The sequence below is a fragment of the Mustela nivalis genome (assembly GCF_964662115.1).
Source record: "Mustela nivalis genome assembly, chromosome: 11".
Lineage (NCBI taxonomy): Eukaryota > Metazoa > Chordata > Mammalia > Carnivora > Mustelidae > Mustela > Mustela nivalis.
The window spans coordinates 4,933,321-4,958,141 of record NC_139030.1 but is presented as its reverse complement, the minus strand read 5'-3'; the positions used below and the strand labels follow the sequence as shown (position 1 = coordinate 4,958,141).

General features: G+C 44.2%; 1 protein-coding gene across 3 annotated transcripts; it reads right to left on the bottom strand.

The window, feature by feature from the left end:
* Positions 1-546: 546 nt before the first annotated feature.
* Positions 547-24,821, bottom strand: CYP27C1 (cytochrome P450 family 27 subfamily C member 1). Of its 3 annotated transcripts, none has more exons than XM_082689492.1 (9): positions 24,326-24,821; positions 18,346-18,467; positions 16,801-17,000; positions 15,305-15,514; positions 13,245-13,408; positions 8,810-8,976; positions 7,536-7,614; positions 7,047-7,250; positions 547-2,749 (listed from the first exon to the last, which is right to left on the bottom strand). In XM_082689492.1, the coding sequence occupies exons 1-9, from the start codon at positions 24,737-24,739 to the stop codon at positions 2,633-2,635; spliced, it is 1,677 nt and encodes a 558-aa protein (XP_082545618.1). In that variant the 5' UTR covers positions 24,740-24,821; the 3' UTR covers positions 547-2,632. The 3 variants fall into 3 exon arrangements, with proteins under 3 accessions (XP_082545618.1, XP_082545617.1, XP_082545619.1); XM_082689491.1 differs by having other exon boundaries at positions 18,350-18,540; positions 24,326-24,820; XM_082689493.1 differs by having other exon boundaries at positions 18,350-18,467; positions 24,326-24,485.

Genomic DNA, 24,821 nt, shown 5'->3' with positions numbered 1-24,821 from the left:
AAGAATTCATTAATACCATTCAAATACACAGTGTCCAAATTTCCCTAATTACCTCTTGAATGTCTCTTTACAAGTGGTTTATTTAAATCTGGATTCAAACCAAGTCCAGCATTACAGTCAATTCTTCTTCTCCTTCCTCTTTTTCTTTTCCCTTGTCACTTACTCGCTGAAAAAAAATGAGTTATTTGTCATGTAGACTTCACTATATTCTGGATTCTACTGACGGCTTCTGCTTAGAGTTGCTTTGCTTTTGTTTCTGTTTTGGTTTTGGGTTTGGTTTTTTTTTTTTTTTAAACTGTTGTGTATTTGTAATTTTTCCATTTAGGGGCACCTGGGGGGCTCAGATGGTTAAGCTTCTGCCTTCAGCTCAGGTCATGATCCCAGGGTCCTGTGATGGAGCCCCACATCGGGCTCCCTGCTCAGCTGTGTGTCTTTGATTCTTTGTCTCTCTCTGCCTCTCCCCCTGCTTGTGCTCTGTCTCTGTCTTTCTCAAATGAATAAATAATATCTATAAAAATAATAATAATTTTTCCATTTAAAGACCACTTTATTTTTTTTTTTTTCATTTCAAAACCATTTTTTTTATTTGAGTATAGTTGACACAATATTACCTTGGATTGGACAACTTGACACATTATGTTACACTCAGCACACATGTAACTACCCTCACTATGCCTTGCACTACAATACCACTGACTGTCTTCCCTGTGCTGTGCCTTTCATTCCCACAACTTATTCATCCCAGAACTGGAAGCCTGTGCCTCCCAGGCCCCTTCACCCATTTTTCCCAACCCCCAATTCCCTTAGTCATCCATCACTTTTTTCTCTGTATTTATAGTTCTGGTTCTGCTTTTTGTTTAGTCATTTTTTTGTTTTTAGATTCCACTTATGAGAGCGATCATACGGTATCTGTCTTGGAGTTTTAACAAGTCCCTCTATAACCTGTGTTTCCTACAAACTGGTAGTAGATCTACAGACCTATCCGATACAATTTCCATTTATTCCGAAAGAACAATGTAGTTGGTGCCACATGCTTCCTGTTGCATCACATCAGGAGGCTCCTAAGGTCAGTCTGTCCCTCTGTCCAGTGAGACAGAACAGCAGGCTCGGGTGTTATCACTGTCTTCACCACAGACCCATCACCAGGCAGGGACACGCTGCCCAAGAGGGTTGCGTTGTAGAGCAAGAGGTCGCTTCAAGTCGCTTCATTTGTCTCAGTACTTTTTAATTTCAGTTACAAACAGAAGAAAATTGTAGCGAGCTTAGAAAAGTTTATAGATCTCAAAGTAATCCAACATCTTGTCAGTTATTATGACATAATTTCATATTTAACTATACATGTTTCCATAGCGCTCAGACTAGAATTGTGCTGTCTTCACACACAGATTTAACGTTGTTACGTACTTTAACAAAGACGGGATGTGAAATGGCTATTATTTCTATTTTATTTAAGGGTTATTTTGCGACATGACTAACTAAAGTGCAGGGGGAGCTGTGTGGTATGTATTAGTAGGAAAGTGATTTGGGGGAAGGAGTGTGTGAAAAGATTTGTGGGATTGAGAAGAAGCCATTTCAAGCATGACTATGCAAGGAGAATGTTACAAAATGGTGCTTTTTCTTATTAACGATCAGCAAGTAGCGTGAAAGGCAACAGAGCTTGGCATGAACGAACACTCCTGAGGCCCGAAGCACCCGGTTGGAGCCTTACATAAGCACCAACAGCTGGATCACATCTCCAGTTCAGATATTTAAAACAACACCATGAAGATCAAAATATTATTTTATCTATAGCATGTCCACTTATATATTTATTTTTCCTTAAAATAAAAATGTTCTAAAGTTATACAGTTCTCCACGCTGCTTGTCTAATTCATTTTTCTCAACTGAGGCAATAAAATTCCACAGTCAGATTTTCTTATACATCTTTTTAGTGTTTATACTTGGTCATAAAACCCAATTATTCTGGATTCCACCAGGAGTTCTATTTTTTATTGATTATTTCTTTCAAACAAAAGCTAATCTTCAACTTCTTCAGGAGCTCTTACTGGAAAAGGAAGCACCAGTTTGGAGAGAAAAATAAGAATATGGTCCTGTTAATTTTGAGCCCTTCTGCAGGATCTAAAACCGGTACTCAGGATAAAATGTTGATTCTGGTGCTTTCCTCTCATACTTAAAGTATTACAGAGACACTCGTATGTTCCCTCTTCAAATTAGAAACAGTTGCATTGGCCTCCTGACATAGAGTCCCGGTGCAGTATAACAGGACATATGTTCAAGCGCAGAATTTGTAAGTAAACCAACACTTCCTTGCACAAATGCATAGGAGACTATAATTAATTGAATATCAAGTACAACACAAGGGTAAGACCACGGAGGAGACACCAGGATTCAGTGCCCCTCCTTTTTAAACAGTCATTTCTCCAAAGAAAAAGCTACACTGGTTTGCCAAAGTCCAATAATCTTTTCAAATTACTTTGCATAAAGATGTACAAGTCTCCCAGAACCTGGGGAGAGGGGGGCAATTTATCACGAAGACAGCCTGTAAAAGTGATGGTTTCTCTCCATTGCTGTCATCAGGAACACTGGAACACCGGTGTGTGTCAGGCAGCTGGCTGGGTTTAAAAATCCAGGCTCACTTTCTGTTAACAAAACGCACATGGATGGGCCCCCCTGGCGTCAGCAGCCCATGGGTTTTTGCAGGAACAGCTTTAGTCCAAGAGGATGTTTTGATTTCAAAATGTTGAAGCAACTAAGAAGAGAAAGAGAGAGGGGGGGTTCAAAATAGAGTCAGCAGAGGACTCATAGTGCTCTGAATGAGAGCCCCTCCTCTTCCTGTGGTGGCCACGGGCTGAGAGCAGCACTAGGTCCTGCACGGGAACCCAGCCTGTCCACTGAACAACCGGGAAGCTCACATGACAAAGACATTGCAGACACAATGTTCAAACGACTTCTATTTTCTCAGCCATTTCAAAACTCCAACGCCTCTGCTTCCTCTTTAGGTCAAGGTTAAGAAGGAATCAAAGGAGGAAGGAGGACAGAGGGACAAGGTGAAAGTTCCAGGTTTCCCACCGGCTGGGAACCCAGGATGATAGAGGCCTGGGGGAGCGCACTGCTGTTGGCAAGTGAATCATCCAAACAGCCTTCAGTGATGTCCTCAATTTAAATATTCTCAATCTGTACCTTTGATTGCATTTCTCATTTCTGCTGCTCAAAAAGAGAACCAGCTCTACCATTCAGGGTCAGCCTGGAAGTACCTCAACAATGAGTTTTAGAGAGTACCAAAGTATCCATCAGCTTAAAGCAATAACATTCGCCACCTACCTGCCCTGGCCTGATGTTCAAGGTCATGTTGCCTTAGGGAACTCAAGGCAACCTGCTCTAAAGGCCTGAGTCAGAGCACACATGGGTTCCTGGAGGGGAGGAAGGGCCGTGCTCACCAGCACACTAGCTACTGCCCCTTACCCTGCTGCCCACTAGGTCCGAAATAAAGTCCAGCCCAGTTTGGGAGAACATAAAATGTCACATGGGATCAGGGCTGCCCACCCCTGCCCAGCCCTGACTCCCTCTCCCGCCTCATCTCTCAAGCAAAGAACCAGGACCCCTTGACAGGTTCTCAGGTGGGCTGGGGCCCCAGGGGAAGTCTGGCAGGGGGAAGGGGCAGGACTGACTGGGAACATATGCTGGACCTCCTCCATTGTCACATTTCAAGAGCCAAGCTGAATGACCATATTTAGGGAGCTCCAACATGTTATGGCATGGAGATAGCTTCAGCAAAACACCTAATCTCTGACCTTTGGTTCTGACTTCGCAGAACTGCTTGCACATCCCATATAGCAAAAGAACTCATGTGTAGGTCTCCTCCACCTTCAGGCCAACGTGCCACATGGCCTTCTTCTATTTCTGAGTGGGCAACACCATGCTCACTAAAAAAAAAATCCAAACTACACAGGAAATGTACAAGCAAAAAACAAAGCCTCTCTTGCATCTCAAGTCGCAAGGAGCTAAAGTGTATCTTCTAAAAGTTCTCTACATGAGACAAAGATCTTGCTCCCATTTGACAGTGCACCACTAAAGTCCTTTCCCTTCCTGAAGCCACAGGCATGTTCCCCGTCCTACTGGGGGAGACGCCATTTATCTTGTTAAGGAAAGCCCTTCTGTTACTGCTAAGAGATTTTCTTCACGAATGTGTGTGGCACGTTATCATTCTTTCGGGGGGAGGGGTCATTTAATTTTTCTCCTTCAATTAGCTACTGTGGCAAGTGATATCAACAGATGTCCCTAAGGTGGGCCATCCTTGCATTTCTGAATAAACCTGATGTGCTGGGGATACATCCCTGTTGCCTACACAGCAGGGTTCCATTTGCCAAGTTTTCACTTAGGATATCTTCCCTCTTTGTTTTTTTTTGTTTGTTTGTTTGTTTGTTTGTTTTTAAAGACTTTATTTATTTATTTGACGGACTGAGATCACAAGTAAGCAGAGAGGCAGGCAGAGAGAGAGAGAGGAGGAAGCAGGCTCCCTGCTGAGCAGAGAGCCCGATGCGGGACTCGATCCCAGGACCCTGAGATCATGACCTGAGCCGAAGGCAGCGGCTTAACCCACTGAGCCACCCAGGCACCCCTCTTCCCTCTTTGTTAATACATCCGACTAGCTGGTGGTTTTCCTTTCCCATATTACCCTCTCTAGGTTTTGACTATTGAGGCTATGCAAGTCTCATAAAAATGAAACTTCCTTTTCCTAGTTTCTGTTTGTATAAGATGATGATTACCCGTTCATTGAAGGTTTGATAAAACTTACAATGAAGCCGTCCAGGTCTGGAATATTTGGGAGGGGCAAATCTCCTTACTGCTGACTCCATGCATTTGGTATCTGAGGTCTGTTCTCTTTCGAGTCAATTTGGGCAACTTACGTTTTCTAGTACATTGTACATTTTATCTAAGTCTTCAAATCTATTAGCAAAAAAAGTCATTTGTGGTATTTTCTTGATTTAAAAAAATCAGCGACTGCATTTTTAGCTGTATCTCTTTTCTCATTCCTAGCATGGCTTATTTGTGCCTCCTCTCTCTTTTTTTTTTTTTAACCCCTTGACAATTACAGATAATGATGCTCCCTTTCTCTATTTGCATAAGTAAGAATGAGGGCTCTAAGGAAAACTCCAGCAGGTACAGTTGTATGTTAATAGCACCAAGAAACAGAACTCCATCGCGGCCACCAAACACCCTGTTCCTGACCCTCTTCCAATGAAGCGCCAGGCAGGGCTAGAAACCCCATGGCCGACTCAGTAGAAAGCCTCTTCCTGTCCCGGATGTGGCTGTAGAATCTATGGCGGCACTTTATAGCGTGAGACATTCCCAAAAACCCAAGGGCAGACACTCAGAGTGCATGGCCAACAGTAGCTTCCACTTCTCCAGCACAGACTGTGTCCTCACACACGCAAGAAGTAGGTATTTGGCTCATTTCATGAATAAGGAAATAGGCTCCTCGTGGCTGAGAAACCTGCCCAGAGTGTCAGAACCAGCAAACAGCAGAGCTGGGATTTGAGTCCACTTGCCCCAGAACTCCCATCTCCACCACACTGAGCTGCTTCTCACCCCAGATGCAGCAAGATGGGTCAATGTCCACAGGGCCGACCATCCCCAGGAATGGCTGCACTGGTGACAACCCCACTGAGCCTGGCCAGCAGTCACTGCATCCCAACCGAGCTGGGGATGACTGTTTGACACAGCGATCACCAGGCTTTCTCCACCTGAGCCTCCCAGCTCAAGAGGTGCTCTACTCCCACACCTCCGGCTGCCCACTCTCCAGCTGAGCAGAAGCCTCTCAAGTTCTCCAGCTCTCAGAGCTGTCCCCAAGTGCTGACCATCCAGAATCCCTCTCCACCCTCCCTGGCTGGCCTGGCTTCCATAGCACCTTGCACTCACTCATGCCATCTTTCAAGGTCCTAACCTCTCAGTGTTCTGCTCTAAGATCTGTGAGGCTGCAGGAAAGCACCTCCATGACATGGTAGAAATGTAGAAAGGAGTCAAGACACCTGGATCATGCCCTGTACCTGCCACTCTGTGACCGGGGCAAGTGGCTCCAACTTTCTGAGCCTCAGTTGCCTCTTCAATAAAATGGGGAGCCTGGGTCACGAGGTAATCTCTACATTCTTCCAATGCAATGTCAATGGCAGTAGCTCCCAAACCTTGGGCCAAGGTCTTCCATGGCTAAGACATGTTAACAGTAGTCTTCCTAAATTTGCAGGGAAACCTAACAAGTAGAATTTTCTCTACTAAAGTCTCTTCTTCTTCTGCCTGCTGTTCCCCCTGTTTATGCTGTCAAATAAATAAAGTCCTTAACAAAAAATTTTTTAAGTCTTTCATTTTATAAAATTTCCTTCAAACACAATTTAGCTCATGCTATGGCACAAACTCAAAACAGTAAAAGCAGAAAAGCATCTATTTTAATAGTAAGAGATTAAATGTAAGGTATTCTCCAACAAAAACCAAGCCTTCCTGTTGTTTCACAACCTAAACAAGTATGAGAACCACTGCACATTGTAAGTGGCTGGTTCACACGTCTCTCAGAGTGTGCCCAGTGACCACCAGCATCAGAACCCCCCACTGAAGCCCCACCCCGGATCCACCAAATTACTATCTCTGTGGAGGCCCAGGAACCTGCATTTTAAGGAGCCTCCTAATGCCTTTGCTGCTCTGAAACCTTTTGACATGCGTATCACCTTCCCATTCACTTCTGTCGAGAGCTCCTCAAGAGCTGAGTTCTTGGGTCCCTGTAGACCCAGCACAACATGGCCACTTCCCAGTCCTTCAGGCCTCCAAGGGCCCAAACTGCTGCTCCATGGTTCCAAGGAGAAAAGAAGCTCAGTGGGTGGTCAGGGGACCCAAGGGGGTGGCATTTTAAAATGTAAAAAGGATTTAACATGAAGCTCTTACTTTTGAGTTTTCCAAATGTTCCAAATGCATCTCCTTTCCTATTCAAGTCTTGGTCTGACGGAGCCCAGGAAACAAGGCCAAGGCAGAAGGCTGATGTCTGGCCCCCACCCACTTACCTGGATCACGAGGAGATGGATCTCCAGCTCTGCGATTCTCCGCCCGATGCAGCTCCGAACCCCATACCCAAAGGGTATGGACCCAAAGTTGTCAACTCTATCCAGCCTTCCCTTCCGCAGCCAGCGCTCTGGCCGGAACTCCTTGGCCCGAGGGAAGTTCTCATCTGCATAGGACGTGGCATAGTGGCAGAGGGCCAGCTGGGTCTGAAGGCACCATTTGCAAGAGAAAAGGAATGAAGAATAGGATCACACAAAAGCAGGGCAGAGGCAAGAACCCTGTTGGCCGGTCCCTCCCGAGATGCTTCTGGCTAGGAGGAGACACATAAGGGTCCTTGCTTCCAAAGCCCCATCTTCATCATAAAATACGTGCAGAAGGAAAGGAACCTAGTGATATTGCTAGGGTGCAAGGACTTCCTAAACATACCAGCAGACTTCCTGCTCAGCCACATGGCAGAGCCCAAGTCCCCATACCCTGGCAACCATACTCACGCCTTTGGGAATGAGGTACCCGCCAATGACCAGGTCTTCCTGGGTCACTCGGCCATTACCCGGCAACACTGGAAACAGCCTGGAAAAGAACCAACAGGAGCAGGATTGGGTAGTCACTTTTAAAGTATTTTACTTCACTTTCAAAAATCTGGACATCTTATCATTTTCATTTTTCTAAAATGTAACACAAGGTCCAGTTTCACCTAAAAAAATCTTGTGAGGACCTGCGTGGTTCCTTAGCTTTGGCCGGCGAGTACCCTGAGGAAAGGGAAAGCAGGTCCCCTGGTCAAAAATGTTCACAAAACACAAAGCAGAGCTTTGAACGTGCTATTGTGTTGCCAGGAGGGATAATCCTGAGTCTGGGAAACTTACGTGCACATGGGACCCCCTTCCTCAAGGAACAGGCCACAGGGCTCAGGGACCCAGGAAACACATTTTGAGAAAAGCTCTACTTCAGCATTTGAATTGTCTCTGAGAGGCAATCTGGAGAAAACTCTGAACAAAATTGCACTTGACAGATACCAGTAAACACACAGCTAGCTTTTTCCCCCAAGCTTAAACAACATGCTATGGATTGAGGAGGCACAACTTGAAACACCATGATCAAGTCAAGTTTAAAAGAATTACTGTAGGGCATACCATGAATCCATCTCAGCTCTTCTGCACAGCGGTCCTCCACAGAGGAACGTGGGGTTCAGAATCCCTGAACCTCAAAGGAGGAAGAAATTTCACTGGCCGCCTGATCCTACCTCCCACCCAAACCCACTCAAGGCCACCCACGTCCCTCACGTCCAGCCTTTTCTGAGTGTCGGTAAAGCCTTGTCATGGAGTGAGTGAGTCCACTCGGTGTTGCCAGTTCGACTAGCATATCCACACAAGAACAACAGTAAGCAGGTTTGGTAATCAGCCAAAGGGCCCAAAATATTTTCCTGATCAATCCCTCCTGCTCTGCTTTACATTCAGAGGAATGGGAACCACGGAGTACTGCTCCAGGAGCACGCTGGGGAACTTGGTGAAACAAATGACTAAAGCAGGTATGATGTCGTGGAGTGATGGTTCCAAAGAGCTTTATGAAGAACATGAACAGTTCAGACCATAAAACAGAGCAGTCTTTCTGTTACTCTGACAAGAGCAGAGAGGAAAAAAAGATAGTTAAAACTCTCTCCTTTGGCCACTGCAGGTTGTTGGTGCATTTGGACCCAATTAAATCATGATGATAAAGCATCAGAGACTCACAAGACAGTTTTTGACATGAATTTTGGGGAGCCTTTTACCTCAGTGTTTCCTTCAGCAGAGCTCTGACCAGTGGGACTTTGGGGACGTCGGCTGCTGTTGGGACATGCCTATCCCCCAAATTCTTAAGGATCTCCTGGTACACCGTCTGCTGCACTTCTGGGTGCCTTGCCAGGAGATACACTGCCCAGGATAACGTGAAGGATGTCTAATAAAGAAACCAGCAGACACAGGCACATGGGTAAAACCAAGGATTTAAGCAACAGGCAACATCGGCCAGGAAGTCAAGTGAGCATAAGCACATGTGCAGTCATGTTCATTCATAGGCCTTACCAAAGCAAAAGCTGATTTTCCCTAAATCATGATAGAAAATTAAAAAAAATTTTTTGAAAGTAACATCAACTGTGTGATTCAGATGTTCTTTCAATGAAGGGCTGCAGAAGACATTATTTTGGAACTTTTTTGGATCACGTAAGAACGGTCCCCTTCAATGGCATCTGAGAGGACCTAAGGATGCTGGTCAAGCCTGGAAGTTGTGCCTGGAATTTTCTGTGACCTTCTTTGCAAATGTCATCTGGTTTTTGCTAGCAAGGGCCAGAGCCTGCTGGTCAGCCTGGGAACTGTTCAGTCTGGCAATGCCAGGGCCACAGTTACTGGACAGGACTTGCTCATAGGGGGCAGGGGGTAATTTCATCACTGTTTCCATGACCTTCTCAAGTAAAGCAACCTATAAAGATTTAATAGATCATTTATTCAAAACAATACCATTTTTTAAAATACCATATCTCAGACTGAAGAATTACATTTCTGGTCATTGAAAACAATTCTGTCTTATTCTCTGAGGTTCCAAGACTTTCACTACATTTTCCCTATTATCTATGTGACTATATTTCACTCCCATAAACAAGTGAAGTCCACAATATAAATGCCTTTACTTTTACCTAAAAAAAAAATCTAAAGTCAGTAGGCCATACTGATATCATTTCCCTGTGATAGATATCATATGTTTTTAGAGGGCAAGCTCACCTATAATATATATAATGTGCAAGTTCTTCCTTATAAATGATAAGGAAAAAATTTAGAAATTTCTATTACAGTCATGTTTCTGTGGAAAAACCAAATGCGGTATATTCATCCAATGGGATACTATAGGCATACCTCGGAGATAATCTGGGTTGGGTTCCAGACTACCACAATAAAAGGAGTATCACAATAAAGTGAGTCAAATGAATTGTTTGCTTTCCTAGTGCAAATAAAAGCCATGCTTATACTTTACTGTAATCTCTTAAGTATGCAATAGCATTATGTCTAAAACAAAAACTTACCCACCTTAATTTAAAAATACTTTATTGGTAAAAACTGCAAACAGTCACCTGAGCTTTCAGCAAGTCCTAATCACCCACTGAGCACAGACCAGTGATTCTACTATTATATACTATCATGTATAATATATATTTATGTTATATATAACAATATCTAATACAAATTATGTATATAATATTGTGTTGTGTATTTTTAGAATGAATATAATAATAATGAAAATGAAATATGAGAATTAACAAAATATGACTTGGAGACAAAAAATGAGCAGATGCTGTTGGAAAAATGGAGACAACAGTCTTGCTACAATGAAGGGTGGCCACAAACATTTAATTTGCAAAAAAAAAAAATCTATCTGTGAAGTGCAATAAAACGATGAATAAACTACTTTGATATGCAATTATCAGTTAATCCTGAAATCATTCGCTGACTGAATGAAGCTGGATGCAAAATACACACTGTATGATTCTATTTCTAAAAATTTCTAGAAAAGTGAGAACTGATGTTGAGCATCAGAAAGCAGATCAGCGGCTACCTGGGGCAGGCAGGTCAGGAGAGATGGAATGAAATGGGAGTAAGGAAATTTCAGGATCTTGATTAGGGTGGTGGTTTCATAAATGATCACATTTGTGTTTATCCTGTATCTGCCAACAAGTTATAATAAATTGTACTGTTTAAAAGGGTGCCATTTCTTTTGCATAAGTTATACTGCAATAAAATTTTTTTAAGAAATATTTTAGAAAATGAATATGAATTATAAGAACGTGTCTGCTAATGATCCTTTCAGGGGCGTCTGGTAGGAATGGTCCTTTCTGTGCTCCACCTCCTGTGATGCTCCTAATTACCACCAGGGAGCAGGAGGGACAACACACCCAAATCCTCTCAGAGGCCAGGCCCACCATTCACTCCGCTCCTCCCCTCCCCATTACAGCAAACCCACACCACTCCTCACATTCACATGGCTGATTCGAATTTTCATTGATCACATTGATTTCATTGGTTAGTTTTATACATGTCTTGTTTTATTGTTGTAGAAGATCCATAAAAATAAGGAATTTATACTAAGTTTTTTGCTTTTACATGTTTATGTGACATTATAATAAAAACAATGTCAACCCTGGGGTGGGGCCTAAACATGGAGCCTTATTGCTGCAGGGAATCCCTGAAATCCCTCAGACCAGAATGTTTTATCTATGATTTATCTGCTGTAGTAATGCACCATGGGAAAGGATTTGGCTCAGGTCACTACACTGCCTACTGCTATAATTCTGAAGGAGGGTTCTGGGTACACTGCAATGATTCCAAGCTAAGCATGTGCACCTTGGATGAAGTATGCAAGGCTCAAGCTTATATCTTGTTTTTAGATTTCTTCAAAATCCAACTGCTGGTAACTATTCACTAACCTCTATAGATCAGCTATTTAACATCTTAGCTCAGGGTTATCCACTGGAAGATCATTTTTTCCTTTTTTAAGGGGGTTTCCCTACAGGTTGAAATCTTAATGAAAGATAATATCCTGTGGAATGCTGTTCTCAGCTACTGATCATCTATTAAGTATAAGCTTAAAAAGGACCTCTATTAGCAAATTTTACTTAAATTTCAGAGAACAATCATTGGGGCAGCTGATCATGAAGTGCAATGAGAATTTATCTCTGAACAGACAAATCATTTATGCCAAAAATACAGCTTCAGTATTAAATGGCTAAAGTTTAAAATCGTTCATTTAAATACCTATGCAAGTTGTTACCTCAACTGTTAATGTAATTATACCTCATTAAAAATTTATGTGGTCAAGAAAACAAAAACAAAACAGACCTCCTTTAAAGAGGAGGTCTGTGCCTTATTCAAGTTCAAGAAGCACTCCTGTAAAGGAAAAAGCTTAGTTGTTTAGGTTTTTTTTCTTGTTTTTTTTTTCTTTTCAGCTTAACAGTATTCATTGTTTTTGCACCACAGCCAGTGCTCCATGCAATCCGTGCCCTCCCCAATACCCACCACCTGGTTCCCCAAACCTCCCACCCCCCACTCCCACCCCTTCAAAACCCTCAGGTTGTTTTTCAGAGTCCATGGTCTCTCATGGTTCACCTCCCCTTCCAATTTCCGTCAGCTCCCTTCTCCTCTCCATCTCCCCATGTCCTAGTTGTTTAGTTTTGAAGGGTTTTGGAAATAGTGAAGCATCAGACAGATCTTAATTATTTCACTCAACTAACTTTTCCTCCACCAAATACTAAAAGCCTAGCCCTGCTTTTTCCTGTTTCACTACTTCTTTTTTAGCAAATTTAAAAATTTCTCTGTATATATACCCACATGTATATCATTTTTCATACATGAATAAATGTATCCCATCACACGTATGTTTTGGAGGGAAACTTGGCTTCCATTTCCCCAGGCAGGTAACCCATGTTAACAACCCAGTGTGCTCCCTCCATACTTTGTTCCACACTCTTAAAATCATGTACAGATATGGACACGCACACAGATGAGCAGGGGCCAGGCCACTGTTTGTTTTACCAACAGGAGCACAACATACACAGTTTTCAGCATCTTCATTTCTCACTTAACAACATGGGATGCAATTCCCACCCAATCTCTTGGCTGTGCTTTGTTCATTCTGATAGTCACCCTTCCTTGGTCATAGTAGATTACTCATCTGCCACAATACATCTATTCATCAGCATCTTATTTAAGACCAATAGACACACATATTCATAAGTCAAACTGTTAATTAAACTTTTCCTGTGCTCCCCTTAGCACATTTGGGTTTAAAAGGGATGGTGGCTTTATAAAATGAATTGGGGAGTTCTCCGTGACCTGTAATACTTTAAATGATAAATAATAATGTTTCTAATGTCTGTGTCTTCTTCATTTTTTGTATTATGAAGCAATAACCAAGATTTGTCAATCGGGAATGATTTTTAAGCTTTAAAACATATTGTTACTTTGTGTGCGTGATAACTTACATTTTTTGCAGAATTATGGTTTTATGTTTTAAAATACATGTATATTATTTAAAAGTTGGAGTTCTCTCCTGGAAACTTTCAGCAGTGAAGCAGAAGTTGTTAGCACCAACACGTTATGCACGTATGAGATTACTCAGGAAAGCTCCTGGCTTCAGCTGTGCTTTGCTTATCGAGAAGAGACAAAGGCCAAGACACTCACCGTGTCCACGCCAGCCAGCAGCATCTCCGTCATGTTGGCGTAGATCTCCTCCAGCGTCAGCTCCTGGCTGAGGAAGAGGCATGTGAGCAGCCCCCCTCTCACACTCTCCCCGCTGTCCATGTGGGACTGTATGTCCTTCAGCTTGTTGTCAACATGGATTTGGCCTGTTTGAAAACAGTTATTTCTTTTTTTTTTTTTTTTGGTTTTTTTACATAGTTATCATGTTTCTTTTTATTTTGCTCAAGCTGAACATAGGCAACAGAAGACATTCCATAAACTTTGATAGGGTAGGTGACTTAACACTCCTTCCACTCTGAGACCAGTTTGTATTTTTCTTCATGAAAACAGTTATTTCTTTTGAAAGAAGTTTTGCTGAGAATAACCTCTTCATCTTTCCAGCAACTTAATCTGTGGCAGATTCCAAAGCTAAACGAAACCCAGGTCAATTTGCTGTCAACCTGGGAAGCTCATCTACATGCTTGTTTGTATAAATGAATGAAAAGTTAAAAACAGGGGGCGCCTGCACAGCTCAGTCAGTTACATTCTGCTCGGGTCACGATCCCAGAGTCCTGGGATAGGGTCCGTAGTCAGGCTCCCTGCTCAGCAGGGAGTCTGCTTGTTCCTCTCCCCCACCTCATGCTCATTTTCTCTCTCTCAAACCTTTTAAAAAAAAATTAAAGACAAGCTAGATATCTCTTCCTCTCTGAAAATAATGCAGAAGATACTTGCAAATGTTTGCTTCACTCATCAAAGAACCAGGAAAGCTTTGGAGTAATAAGACTACAGATCCTTTCTTTTTTTCCTTTTCTTTTTTTTTTTTTTTTTCTACCATGTTTCCAGAAGGGAGAATGGAGTGAGAGTAAAGGCTATGTTACCCTAAAAAGATAGTGCCACATTCAATCCATCAGAACTTACATATTCAAATGAATGTTGGTCTTCAAAAGACACTATGGGACACTTCTTTCAACGTTAGTATTGTTCTAAAAACATCGTTCTAACAAACATTTTGCAAATCTTTTCTTTTCGGAAATCCTTGGTTAGCTATGTAGAAAAACTAATCTCGCTTTGCTGGGTTTGAACAAAGTATATTTTCCTTGTTTGCTTCACCAGGTAAGAAAAAGAGGAATTTGACTCTTTCCAAAAAGCTGCAAGTGAGAATGTTCGAGTGAAAGTGCACAGGCCTGCACCCGAATGTTAATAGCAGCAATGTCACAATAGCCAAACTATGGAAAGAACAGATGAATGGATGAAGAAGATGTGGTATATATATATATATATACACTGGAATACTCTGCAGCCATCAAAAGAAACAAAATCTTGCCATTTGCAACGATGTAGATGGAACTAGAAGGTATCCTGCTGAGCGAAGTAAGTCAACCAGAGAAAAACTATTATCATATGATCTCCCTGATATGAGGAATTTGAGAGGTGGTGAGGAGGTTGTGGGGGGTAGGGAAAGAAAAAATGAAACGATGGGATTGGGAGGGAGACAAACCATAATAGACTCTTAATCTCAGGAAACAAACTGAGGGTTCCTGGGTTCCATGGATGGAGAGAGATGGGGTGGCTGGGTTATGGACATTGGGGAGGGTATGGGCTATGGTGAGTGCTGTGAAATGTGTAAGTCCGATGATTCACAGACTGTACCCCTGGGGCAAATAATACATTATATGTTAGCAAAAATAATTTTTTTAAAAAAGGAAGAAAGAAAGAAAGTGCACAGGCCCAAAACGCTGTCTGCACTTCAAGCACTGACAGAATCATTGGACCAAAGACATCATCTCCCTTAGACATTTACTTGCATATCACCGCTAGCATGTTTGTCACAATGAAAAGAATTCAAAAATGGGAAATCGGTTGTGTTGCTGATCGTAGCAACCCACATGCGTCTTGTCATCTCAGAATCTGAACCAGATAACAGGTCCAAGTAACAGCACACAACCACACCAGGCCACCCTCCACAGTGTCACCCCTCCAGCGGCAGAAGCCTCAGATATGCTGCAAGCCGCACAGTTGGGTCAACCCGTGAGACAACAGGGGCCCCTCGATTCTTCTCTTACTGAATCTGAAGAGTCCGTCCCAGGACCTGCAGAACTCCCGCCAAGGTTTCGGGATGAATGGGCGGAGCCACCTGGGGATGGCGCCCGCGTACATGGAGGTCTTGAACATGCTGAACATGAGCCCCAGGGCCTCGATGTAGTCCACGGTGGCCTGCGGGATGCTGTCCTCCAGGCAGCCCAGGCGGCTCTCATAAAGGACGGTGGCCACTCCTGCACAGGAAAGTGAGCTGAAAGACCCTCTCCTTTTTCGTTACGCACAGTATCAACAGGCAACATCTAGCCATAAAAGTTGCAAAAGCAATCAAGGGGCCTTCCTCCAGCGAGGTTCTGCTGTATCACCAGAGGTTTTCTCTACCAGGTCCTGAGCTCCAGGGCTTGAGTATTCAGGGCTGATAGGAAGCAAGTTGGCGGGTCATTCCTTTTGTCTGGCAGGGTTCAGCCATAGAGCAGCCCCCACCGCCCCCTCCCCTGGGCTTGTTCAAGGCCCAGGATGCAAAGGCCCCAACCTTTTGGCCACTTGCAACGCTAGGGAATTGAAAGGTGGCTCCTCTGGGCCATGAAGGGGGGAGCCCCAGGCCCAGAGAGTCACAGGAGTAGAGGAAACAGTCTCAATGAATCAGGAAAAAGCAAGATTTTCCACTGTGTTTACAACTCTCTGTTGATTTTGTTACTCTGCTCAGGGACCATTAACAGAACTTTAAAAAGTTAACTTAAAAATTAAATTTGAACTAAGGTAAACTCACTTTTAAAAAAGGAAAATGCTGATAGAGTACAAAAGTATAAAACAAGAAGTTTGGTTCTCTACTGTTAAGTTTTTGTTTTATTTTGTTTAAGTGAAAATTAGAGAAATCTGGGTGATTCAGAGTGTTAAGCATCTGCCTTCAGCTCAGGTCATGATTCCAGGGTCCTGGGATAGAGTCCTGCATCCTGTCTCCTTGCTCAGCAGGGAGCCTGCTTCTCCCTCTGCCTGCCCCTCCCCCTGCTTGTGCTTTCTCTCTCCCTCTGAGCAAAAAAAGAAAAAAGAGTATTCACATGTATCCTTTAAAGAAACTGGTGACCTCCCCAGGTCAGGAGAGAGAGGGCAGGGACTTTTCAATAACTACATTTGGGGTTTGATTTTTGATTTTAGGACGTGGATGGGAATACCCTACCCATCCCACATGAATTTTAAAAGCTAGAATGACTGCAGTAGATGCCCTCTAATCTCCTACTATTTTCTACAAACTGTGCTAAAGCAAAATATGCAGGAATTAGGAGCATGATTCTTGGGTTAAAAAGACCTGGATTCGAAATTAAGTTTCTGCCACTAAAAATGGGGGCGGGTTTTCAATTTCCCCACTTGTAAACCAGCAGTAACAGTACCCCTGGCTAAGTCAGCACCATGAGGGATATGGGTGTGTATGTGCGGGGCTCAGCCCAGTGCCTACCAGGGACATAGGGCATGCCCAGTGGATGAGAACTACCATTTCTGCCATCTACCTCTGACTTCGCCTCACCTTCCATTGAATATTTGAAGAAAAGGTCATTGACATTGGTCACCGTTTCTCCATCTTCTGCCTGGCTCTTGAGGACGTAGATTCTTTTAATTAAATCAGCAATAACTTGGTTGATTTCGCTTGAAAAAATGGCCACATCTCTTGGTTTCAGAATTCTTTGTCTCAGTACACGTCTCATCTTGAGCCACTGTTCACCCTCCCTAGAAGAATAAAGTGAGTTTCAAATCATCTTACTTCCATTGACATCCTGGAAAAGAACTCAGGGAACCTCTGAGAGTTTCCCCAGCAATAAAAAGCCTACAAGATCTGCCGATCCAAATAGAATTAAGATACTGCACAAGAGGAGGGGAGAACTTCAGCCTTGTAGTCTGTTCCCCTCAAAGCAAACTTGGAAGGGGAAAAATCCCACTGGGAATCATCTTTATGAAAGTGAGATGAGGGGTGCCTGGGTGGCTCAGTGGGTTAAAGCCTCTGCCTTTGCCTCAGCTCATGATCCCAGGGTCCTGGGATCCAGCCCTACATCAGGCTCTTTGTTTAGCAGGGAGCCTGCTTCCCCATCTCTCTCTCTCTCTCTGCCTGCCTCTCTGCCTACTTGTGATCTCTGTCTGTCAAATATATAAATAAAATCTTTAAAAAAAAATCTAAAAGATAAATAAAATATTTAAAAAAAGAAAGTGAGATGGTTTCCTTTGAAAAAACCCTGCAGAAATATTATAATAATGAGACACGAGGCTGTTGGGATTAGCAAAAGAGGAAAAGGTTTATGTGTATGAACTCCTGAGCCCTGAACTGAGCTCCTGGGAGGAGAGTGGATAGTGGATGCCTCAACGCGTGGCACAGAGAGCAAGAGCCTTTGCAGCATTTGGCCACTCCCCTCTGGGGCTGGATCAGTGGGGAGAAGGTGTCCCAGTCCCAGCTTTTATTTACCTCATTTGAGAAACCTATGGTTGTACTTCTCTTCAATTCATGTATAGGGCATATATATGAAAAAAGAATCACAAATGGAATTTCTAAACCAAAGGGATTTAGACCACGGGATCCACAGGTGTTCTGTGTTCTCCTTCCTGCATGGAATTGTGCTGATTAGCTCTTAGGGGCACAGAGGTGTTGGTAAGCCTTGTTTACAAACAATAATCATAGCCTGTTACGAGATAGGAACAGCATCACATAGCGATCCACACAGGAAGGCTCTTAGCCTCTCTTTGGTGTCTCCTAAAGCAGCTGCTCCTTCCCCCTCTGCCCACAGATCTGCTCTGTGAACCTCCCTCCCTTCGTTGTCACAGAGAGGACACTGACAGCCTTGGAGCACTGCTTGAGAAACAGTTCTTCCCTTCTCCCAGGCTAGTGCAACCCGACCTTGTCCCTGCCATCAAACCTCTTCCCAGAGGAGAAGGGACGGGCCCTCTGGCACCAGTATTTAGGAGATCACGCAGAGGCCATTTTGCCACTATGCCACTGGGAGGTGTGCAATTTATTAAAGACTGGTTTTCAAAGCCAAGTATCCAAGCAGGGGCCTCCCAGCCACGGCCCACCGGGGCCACATACTCACGCCGAGATGAGCCCGGTGGATCTCCCTCGCAAGTGTCGGTACTCCTGCCAGGACCCCATGTTGGCTCTCTGGGGCGCGGCCCCCTCTGCCCGGAGCACCTGAGCCACCATGTCTCGGTCTGCAATAGATACTACAAACTGAGGACCAAAGTGAGACTTGAAGATTTTTCCATATTCCCGTGTGTGCTTCTGCTGCAATACCATGGAGAAACCAAAAAAGGAAAAAATACAGATATGATATACCTTTGACATAAAGATTTCTGGGTGTTAGGGGAGTAGAAAATTGGGGCAGAGGAAAGCTCTACATTATACAAAGCTGAATCAGAGTTGTACATTTACATATTCCTAAGATAAATGTACTTCCACGTCATTAACCAGATTCACATAAGTTTTCTTATTCTTTAGAGCATGATTTTAACAATACTTAGCTCTGTGGAGCAACAAGAGAGAAATGTCATTATGGATGGAGATGAACTGCAGAGCCTTCAATGGCCTGAGCCAAAAAGACTTGCTAGCCTGTCCCAGACCCTCAGCAGCTCTGTCACCCTGTTCTGCAGAGAGAGAGCCCTCTGCAGGCAATTTCTAATGAACCTATAAAAATGGCCCCCATCAAGAAAATGAAAGAAAGGGCATCTAGATTAGAAAGAGAGAACTAAAGCTACATTTAATCACAAATGACATGATCTCCCATACAGAAAATTCTAAGGAATCCACTAAAAAACTATCAGAACTAATAAACAAGTTCAGCAAGCTTGCAGGATATAAGATCAATATACAAAAGTCAGTTGCATTGAACAATCCAAAAAGAAAATTAAGAAAACAATTCCATTTACAACAGCATCAAAAACAATAAAATGCTTAGATAACAAAAGAAGTACAAAAGTTATACTTTGAAAGCCATTGAAAGAAATTAAAGAAGACCTAAATAAATGGAAGCTTTCCCATGTTCCTGGATTGGAAGACTTAATATTATTAAGATGGGAATACTCCCCATATTGACCCAAAGTTTCAACACAATCTCTATCACAATTTCTTTTGACTTCTTTGTAGAAAATTGACAAGCTTAAAATTCATATGGAAATGCAAGGGACCAATATAAAAAAACCCTGAAAAAAAGAGCAAAGTTGAAGGCTTCCCTTTTCTCTATTTCAAAACTTGCTACAAAAGCAACAGTAATCAAGACAGCATAGTACTGGCATGAGGATAAACATCTAAACCGCTGGAGTAGAATTGAGAATTCAGAAATAAACCCACACATCTCTGGTCAACTGATTTTCCACAAGAGTGCCAGTGCCAAGACAATTAATTTGGGGAAGAATAGTCTCTTCAACAAATGGGGGTGCAGGGACAAGTGGATATCTAAGGCAAAGAATGAATTTATACCCTTCTTTCATACCAGATATAAGAGATATATGAGATATGTGAGAAATTTCCTCAAAAGCGTTCAAGTCCTAAATGTAAGAGCCAAAACTATAAAATTCTTATAAGAAAAGATAGGGGTGAATCTTCATGACCTTGAATTTGGCAATGGCATCTTAAGATATAAAACTAGAACCATGAACAACAAAAAAAAAGTAGATAATTGGGGGTGCCTGGGTGGCTCAGTGGGTTAAGCCTCTGCCTTTGGTTCGGGTCATGATCTCAGGGTCCTGGGATCGAGCCCCACATTGGGCTCTCTGGTCAGCAGGGAGCCTGCTTCCTCCTCTCTCTCTGCCTGCCTCTCTGTCTACTTGTGTCCTCTGTCAAATAAATAAATAAAATCTTTAAAAAAAAAAAGTAGATAATTGGACTTCATCATGATTTAAAACTTTGGGTTTCAAAGGCCACTATAAAGAAAGTAAAAGATAATCCCCAGAATTGAGAAAATATTGGCAAAGCACTTATCTGATAAGGGACTTGTATGTAAAACATATAAAGAACTATTACAACTCAATAAAACAATGAACCAATTAAAGAATGGGCAATTATTTGAATGGACATTTCTCCAGAGAAGATATACAAATGGATAATAAGCAGATGAAAAGAAGCTCAACATCATTAGTCATCAGGGAAATGCAAATCCTAATCACAATGAAATGCCACTTCACACCTACTACAGTGGTTATAATCAAAAGAATAGCTAGGAACAAGCCCTGGCAAGGATGTGGAGAAATCACAACCTCTTACACTTGCTGGTTGGAATGTACATAGTGCAGCCACTTTGAGAAATAGTCTGGCAGTTCCTCAAAGTTTCAACTAGAGTTGCTATTTGACCCTGCAATTCCATTCCTAGATCTATATCCAAAGAAATGAAAACATATATCTATACAAAAATAAACTTATACTGAATGTTCACAGCTGCATTTTTCACAATTAGCAAAAAGGTAGAAATGATCCATGTTCTGTCAACTGATGAATGGACAAGGAAAATGTAGTATGCCTCTACACTGGAGTATTATTTGTCCATAAGAAGAAATGATGTACTGGTACACACCACAACATTAGATGAACCTTGAAAACGTGATGCTAAGTGAAAAAAGCCAGACACAAAAGACCACATGCTATGATTCCAGTTATATGAAATGTCCAGAATAGACAGTCTATTAAGTCCAGTCTACAAAGACAGAAAGTAAGTTAATGGTTGCTTATGGCTGGAGGGATGGAGAGTTGGGAAGTGATAGTTAAAAGAAACAATATGGGGTTTCTTTTTTTTCTTTTTAAGGTTATGAACATGTTCTAAGATTGACTGTGGTGACTGTTGTATGGTATATGAATTATATCTCAATGGCGCGAGTACCAAAAGACAAAGAGAAATCACAATAAATGTAAATGGTTTAAATAAATAAATAAAAGAGAGAGAGAGTGCCTCTTGCCTTAGGTCAGCATGGCAGAGCCAGGGCTGAGCATATAAAGAAAATGACTAAGTCTCTCTTTCGCATCTGCCAACATTTCTTATCACCCTCTTCTTTTTTTTTTTTTCTTTAATTTATTTTTTATTTTCAGCATAACAGTATTCATTATTTTTCACCACACCCAGTGCTCCATCTTATCACCCTCTTCTTAACCTCAGAAATAACAGGCCAGAGGGACTGTTGTCTTTCTGTTCTTCTACTCTTCAGATAGAAGATACTCACTTCCTTATCAACCTGGGTGAAGTCCTCCCACCCAGATATGAAGAAACTCAGACTCAGTTGAAAGGTGTTCCGCTGGGTTTCTGAATGGGAACCATGGATGAGATGACTGTACTACTGGGAAATGGGATTGAAACTACTGGGAAATGGGTCACTCCCCAAACAAATTCAGCTATTGAATGGGTATCCTGAGCCCAAGGAAGCAATCGACCAGGCACAAGAAAGAACAAGATGGATGACCCAGATACTGTACAGCACTTTTTTGCTAGCAGACCACAGAACCATACAGTCAGTCCCAGTACTTAGAATTTGTCTGGACATTAGAAGCACAGATACTGGAGTTTGAATCTTAGCTCAACGTGCATTAGCTAGGCAACTTTACACACTGTACTTCAGTTTCCTCACCTGAGAAATGGACAAATAATAGAACTGCCTCATGTGTAGGACTTTGAAAAGAGTTTAAAAGTGTTCATTATTAGTATTTACATGTTATGATTATAGCTTACAAAGCCCTTCCACAGCCCTAATCTCATTTGACCTCACCATAACTTGTGAGATGGATGAGGACTGTCAGACTCCTGTACAGACAAGGAAACTAAGGTCCAGAAAGCATAAATGATGGGTCAAGACTCCACAGGTGCCTGTGGAGGGCTAACATTTGAACACAGGGCCCTCTTGCTCCATCACATCTGAAACCAGTCTTTGGCAACACAGGTGGGGATGTCTGCTCTGCCACTGTGTGACCTCGGGCAAGTCACTCAACCAACACCTGGGTCTTTTCCACCTGTGTGGGAAAGACTTGAACCATACAGATGGCCCGTGAGCTAACACTGTGTTATCACAAGTGGAATAAAGTATACTGGAGGTAATGGTAGCAGAGTAACTGTCTTCTGCCTACAAGTGCCACAGGAGCAAGTTGAAGAACAGGGCAGATGGGCTTGCTAAAACCTTATTCAGTCTAGAGCAATCTGAGCACTCCTGCAGTGGGGTAACCCAAGGCCATCAAGCACTCCCTGGGGTCCTCACAGGGGTTTCAGGAGGATTCTAGTTCTTGCAAATGAGTGCTATTTGGAGAATAAAGGAAAAGGGGAGCCCAAAAGGACAACAGAGCCGGGAACAGTTGGGGCTTGTCTACCCTGTTTCAGGAAAGCTCAGATGAGTTAGTTCCATGACTATCCTCTGGCAGGTGGTGCTACCACTCACGGTGGTAGGCGCCATCTGAGCCTTGGGCGGGAGGGCTGCCTGTAGGGTGATAGCTGGAAGCAGGCCAGATGCAGAGAAAACACCCTTCTGAACTGAGACACTTTGTAGTTGTGGAGAGGTGGTTCCCTAGGTGGCTCCTGCGAGAGAGGCAGGTTTTAAACGTGGTCAGCTTCTCGAAGAAACCTGTGCTGAGGAACCAACTGTGGGCTTATACTGTGAGGACAAAACCAGATGGATCAGAGGCAGGTAAAAGGAAAAAAAAGAAAAGAAAAGAAACAAAAAAAATCCAGCTGCAAAGCCTTGCCCACAATCAATAGCAAAACATGTTTTATCCCATTTGAAAACTACCATCCTGATAGCTTATGTTCAAATTCCACACGGAAAAGAGAGAAAATCATTTCTGACTCCTAGAAGCATGTCAGGCAGAACACTGTGTAGGGTTGGTGTGGGGGATGGAGAGGAGGAGCTGGAATTTCAATCAAATTAAACTTGCTCCTGAGTTCTACTGTTGTTTTCTCCCAATGAAGTTTCTGCTTCTCCAGCCTCTGCACCACCATGTATGCTTCTCGGTTGAGGGAACGAATGAATGACCATGACAGCAGTTCGGGTGGGTGGTCACAGATTTCCCCCTGAGAAGTGCTTTGAAGGATGACAGAAGGAAGTGGGACTGTGGGGAGTGGCGGTGGGGGGAGGGTGGTCATAAGGCCCAGGTCCCAGAAATAAGTGTGCGCTGGGTGGGAGCCCTGAGACAATGAAGAAGTCCAGCGAGGAAGCAGCTGCCAGAGCGAACAAGAGGAAGGTGGAGGGTCGCCTTGCAATGAAGGGCGCAATGTGCGATGAGGGAAGAAAGGCAAAACTCAGGGTCAAGATAAGAAACTGTAGACTGAGCCGGTCCCAAAACTCCCACAGGTTATTGGAACGACTGGGTTCTTCCTAGGTCCCTGCCTCTGTCATGGCTTGCAGCCAAGGATCATTTACATTCGTGTGGCGACCCCATCACTTAGAGGCTAACCAACCTGTGGCCTCCGGACCTCGGCTCTTTAGGGGAGGGGGAGCGTGTTTGTTTTCATTTACAAAACACAAGCAAAAGGAACCAGAAACGGACTCAACAAGACTACGACCGCGTAGACGCGGTGCTCTGAATGCTCAGAGTTGCTCGCAGCCCTCCGGGGCCGGGACCCGACACCCCCGCGGGAAAAGGAGCTCTTCTGGGCCCCCCTCGGGGCCATCCCGAGGCGGGACGGCGACTCCCCCAGCTGGGCTCCATGTCCCAACCCCGCGCGAGGTCTCCTACCCGGGGACTGCTCCCCGGCAGCCCTCCTCACGCTCACTCCCCAGAGCCCTCTCCTCGGCGCGCCCCGCCAGGAGACCCCGCCCTGGCGCCCTTCCTTGAAGCCACTTTTCTTGCCCCACCCCCGCCCGGCGTCGCTGCCCGGAGCCTCCTCCTCGGGGTCCCTACCGGGCGACCCTCCTTGACGTCCCCTTGCCGGCAGGGCCTAGCACCACGCCCCCGGCGTCCCCCGCGCGGTGCCCCCTCCCTGGAGTCCCTTCGGGCACCCTCCGCGGTGCCTCCTCCCAGACGCCCTCCGGCGCGCGCGAACTCTCCGAGCTCAGCGGAACAGTGCCCTGGCCCGCTCCCCTCTCGGCCTCGCGCGCGCCGCTACCTGGATCTCGTGGATGCGGCTGAAGCCGTCCTTCCAGAAGAACTCCACCAGGTTGGCGAGCGTGCGGGGCCCCGGCATGGCGGCGAGGCTGCGGGGTCCCTCGGCCTGGCCCCCGGCCCGCGGCGCTCCCCGCCGTCCCGCTCCTTTGTCCTCGGCCCGCGCCCCCGCCGGCAGCCGGGCGCCCTCGGGCCGGGACGGCCGCGGGGCCCCGGCGCCCAGGAACCCGCCCCGCCCGGGCGCCGGGCTCACACGGGCTTTCAAGATTCGCGCCAGCAGAGCCATTGCAGCCGTTTGGGTGGGTTGGTTGTTCGAAGCAATTTTTTTGTTTGGGGAGCTGTTGTCCTTGGGGGTTGCTCTTTGCTCCGCTTCAACGTGTTCGAGCAGCGCTTCTTCGAACTCATACCGCCTGGGCATCAGTTTACACAGACCATTATTAAAGGCTCCCTCCCCTAAGGCTGGAAAAAAGGGGTGGTCTGTGATTAGACTGCAAGGGAAT

Excerpts from the sequence above, each read along its gene's own strand:
- CYP27C1 (XM_082689491.1), bottom strand. The coding sequence starts at position 24,739 with ATGCCCAGGCGGTATGAGTTCGAAGAAGCGCTGCTCGAACACGTTGAA. Across the intron at positions 13,409-15,304 it reads GGACGGACTCTTCAGATTCA|GCCAAATCCATGTTGACAAC; the intron begins GTAAGAGAAGAA and ends GTTTTCAAACAG. Across the intron at positions 7,251-7,535 it reads GGTACCTCATTCCCAAAGGC|ACCCAGCTGGCCCTCTGCCA; the intron begins GTGAGTATGGTT and ends TGGTGCCTTCAG.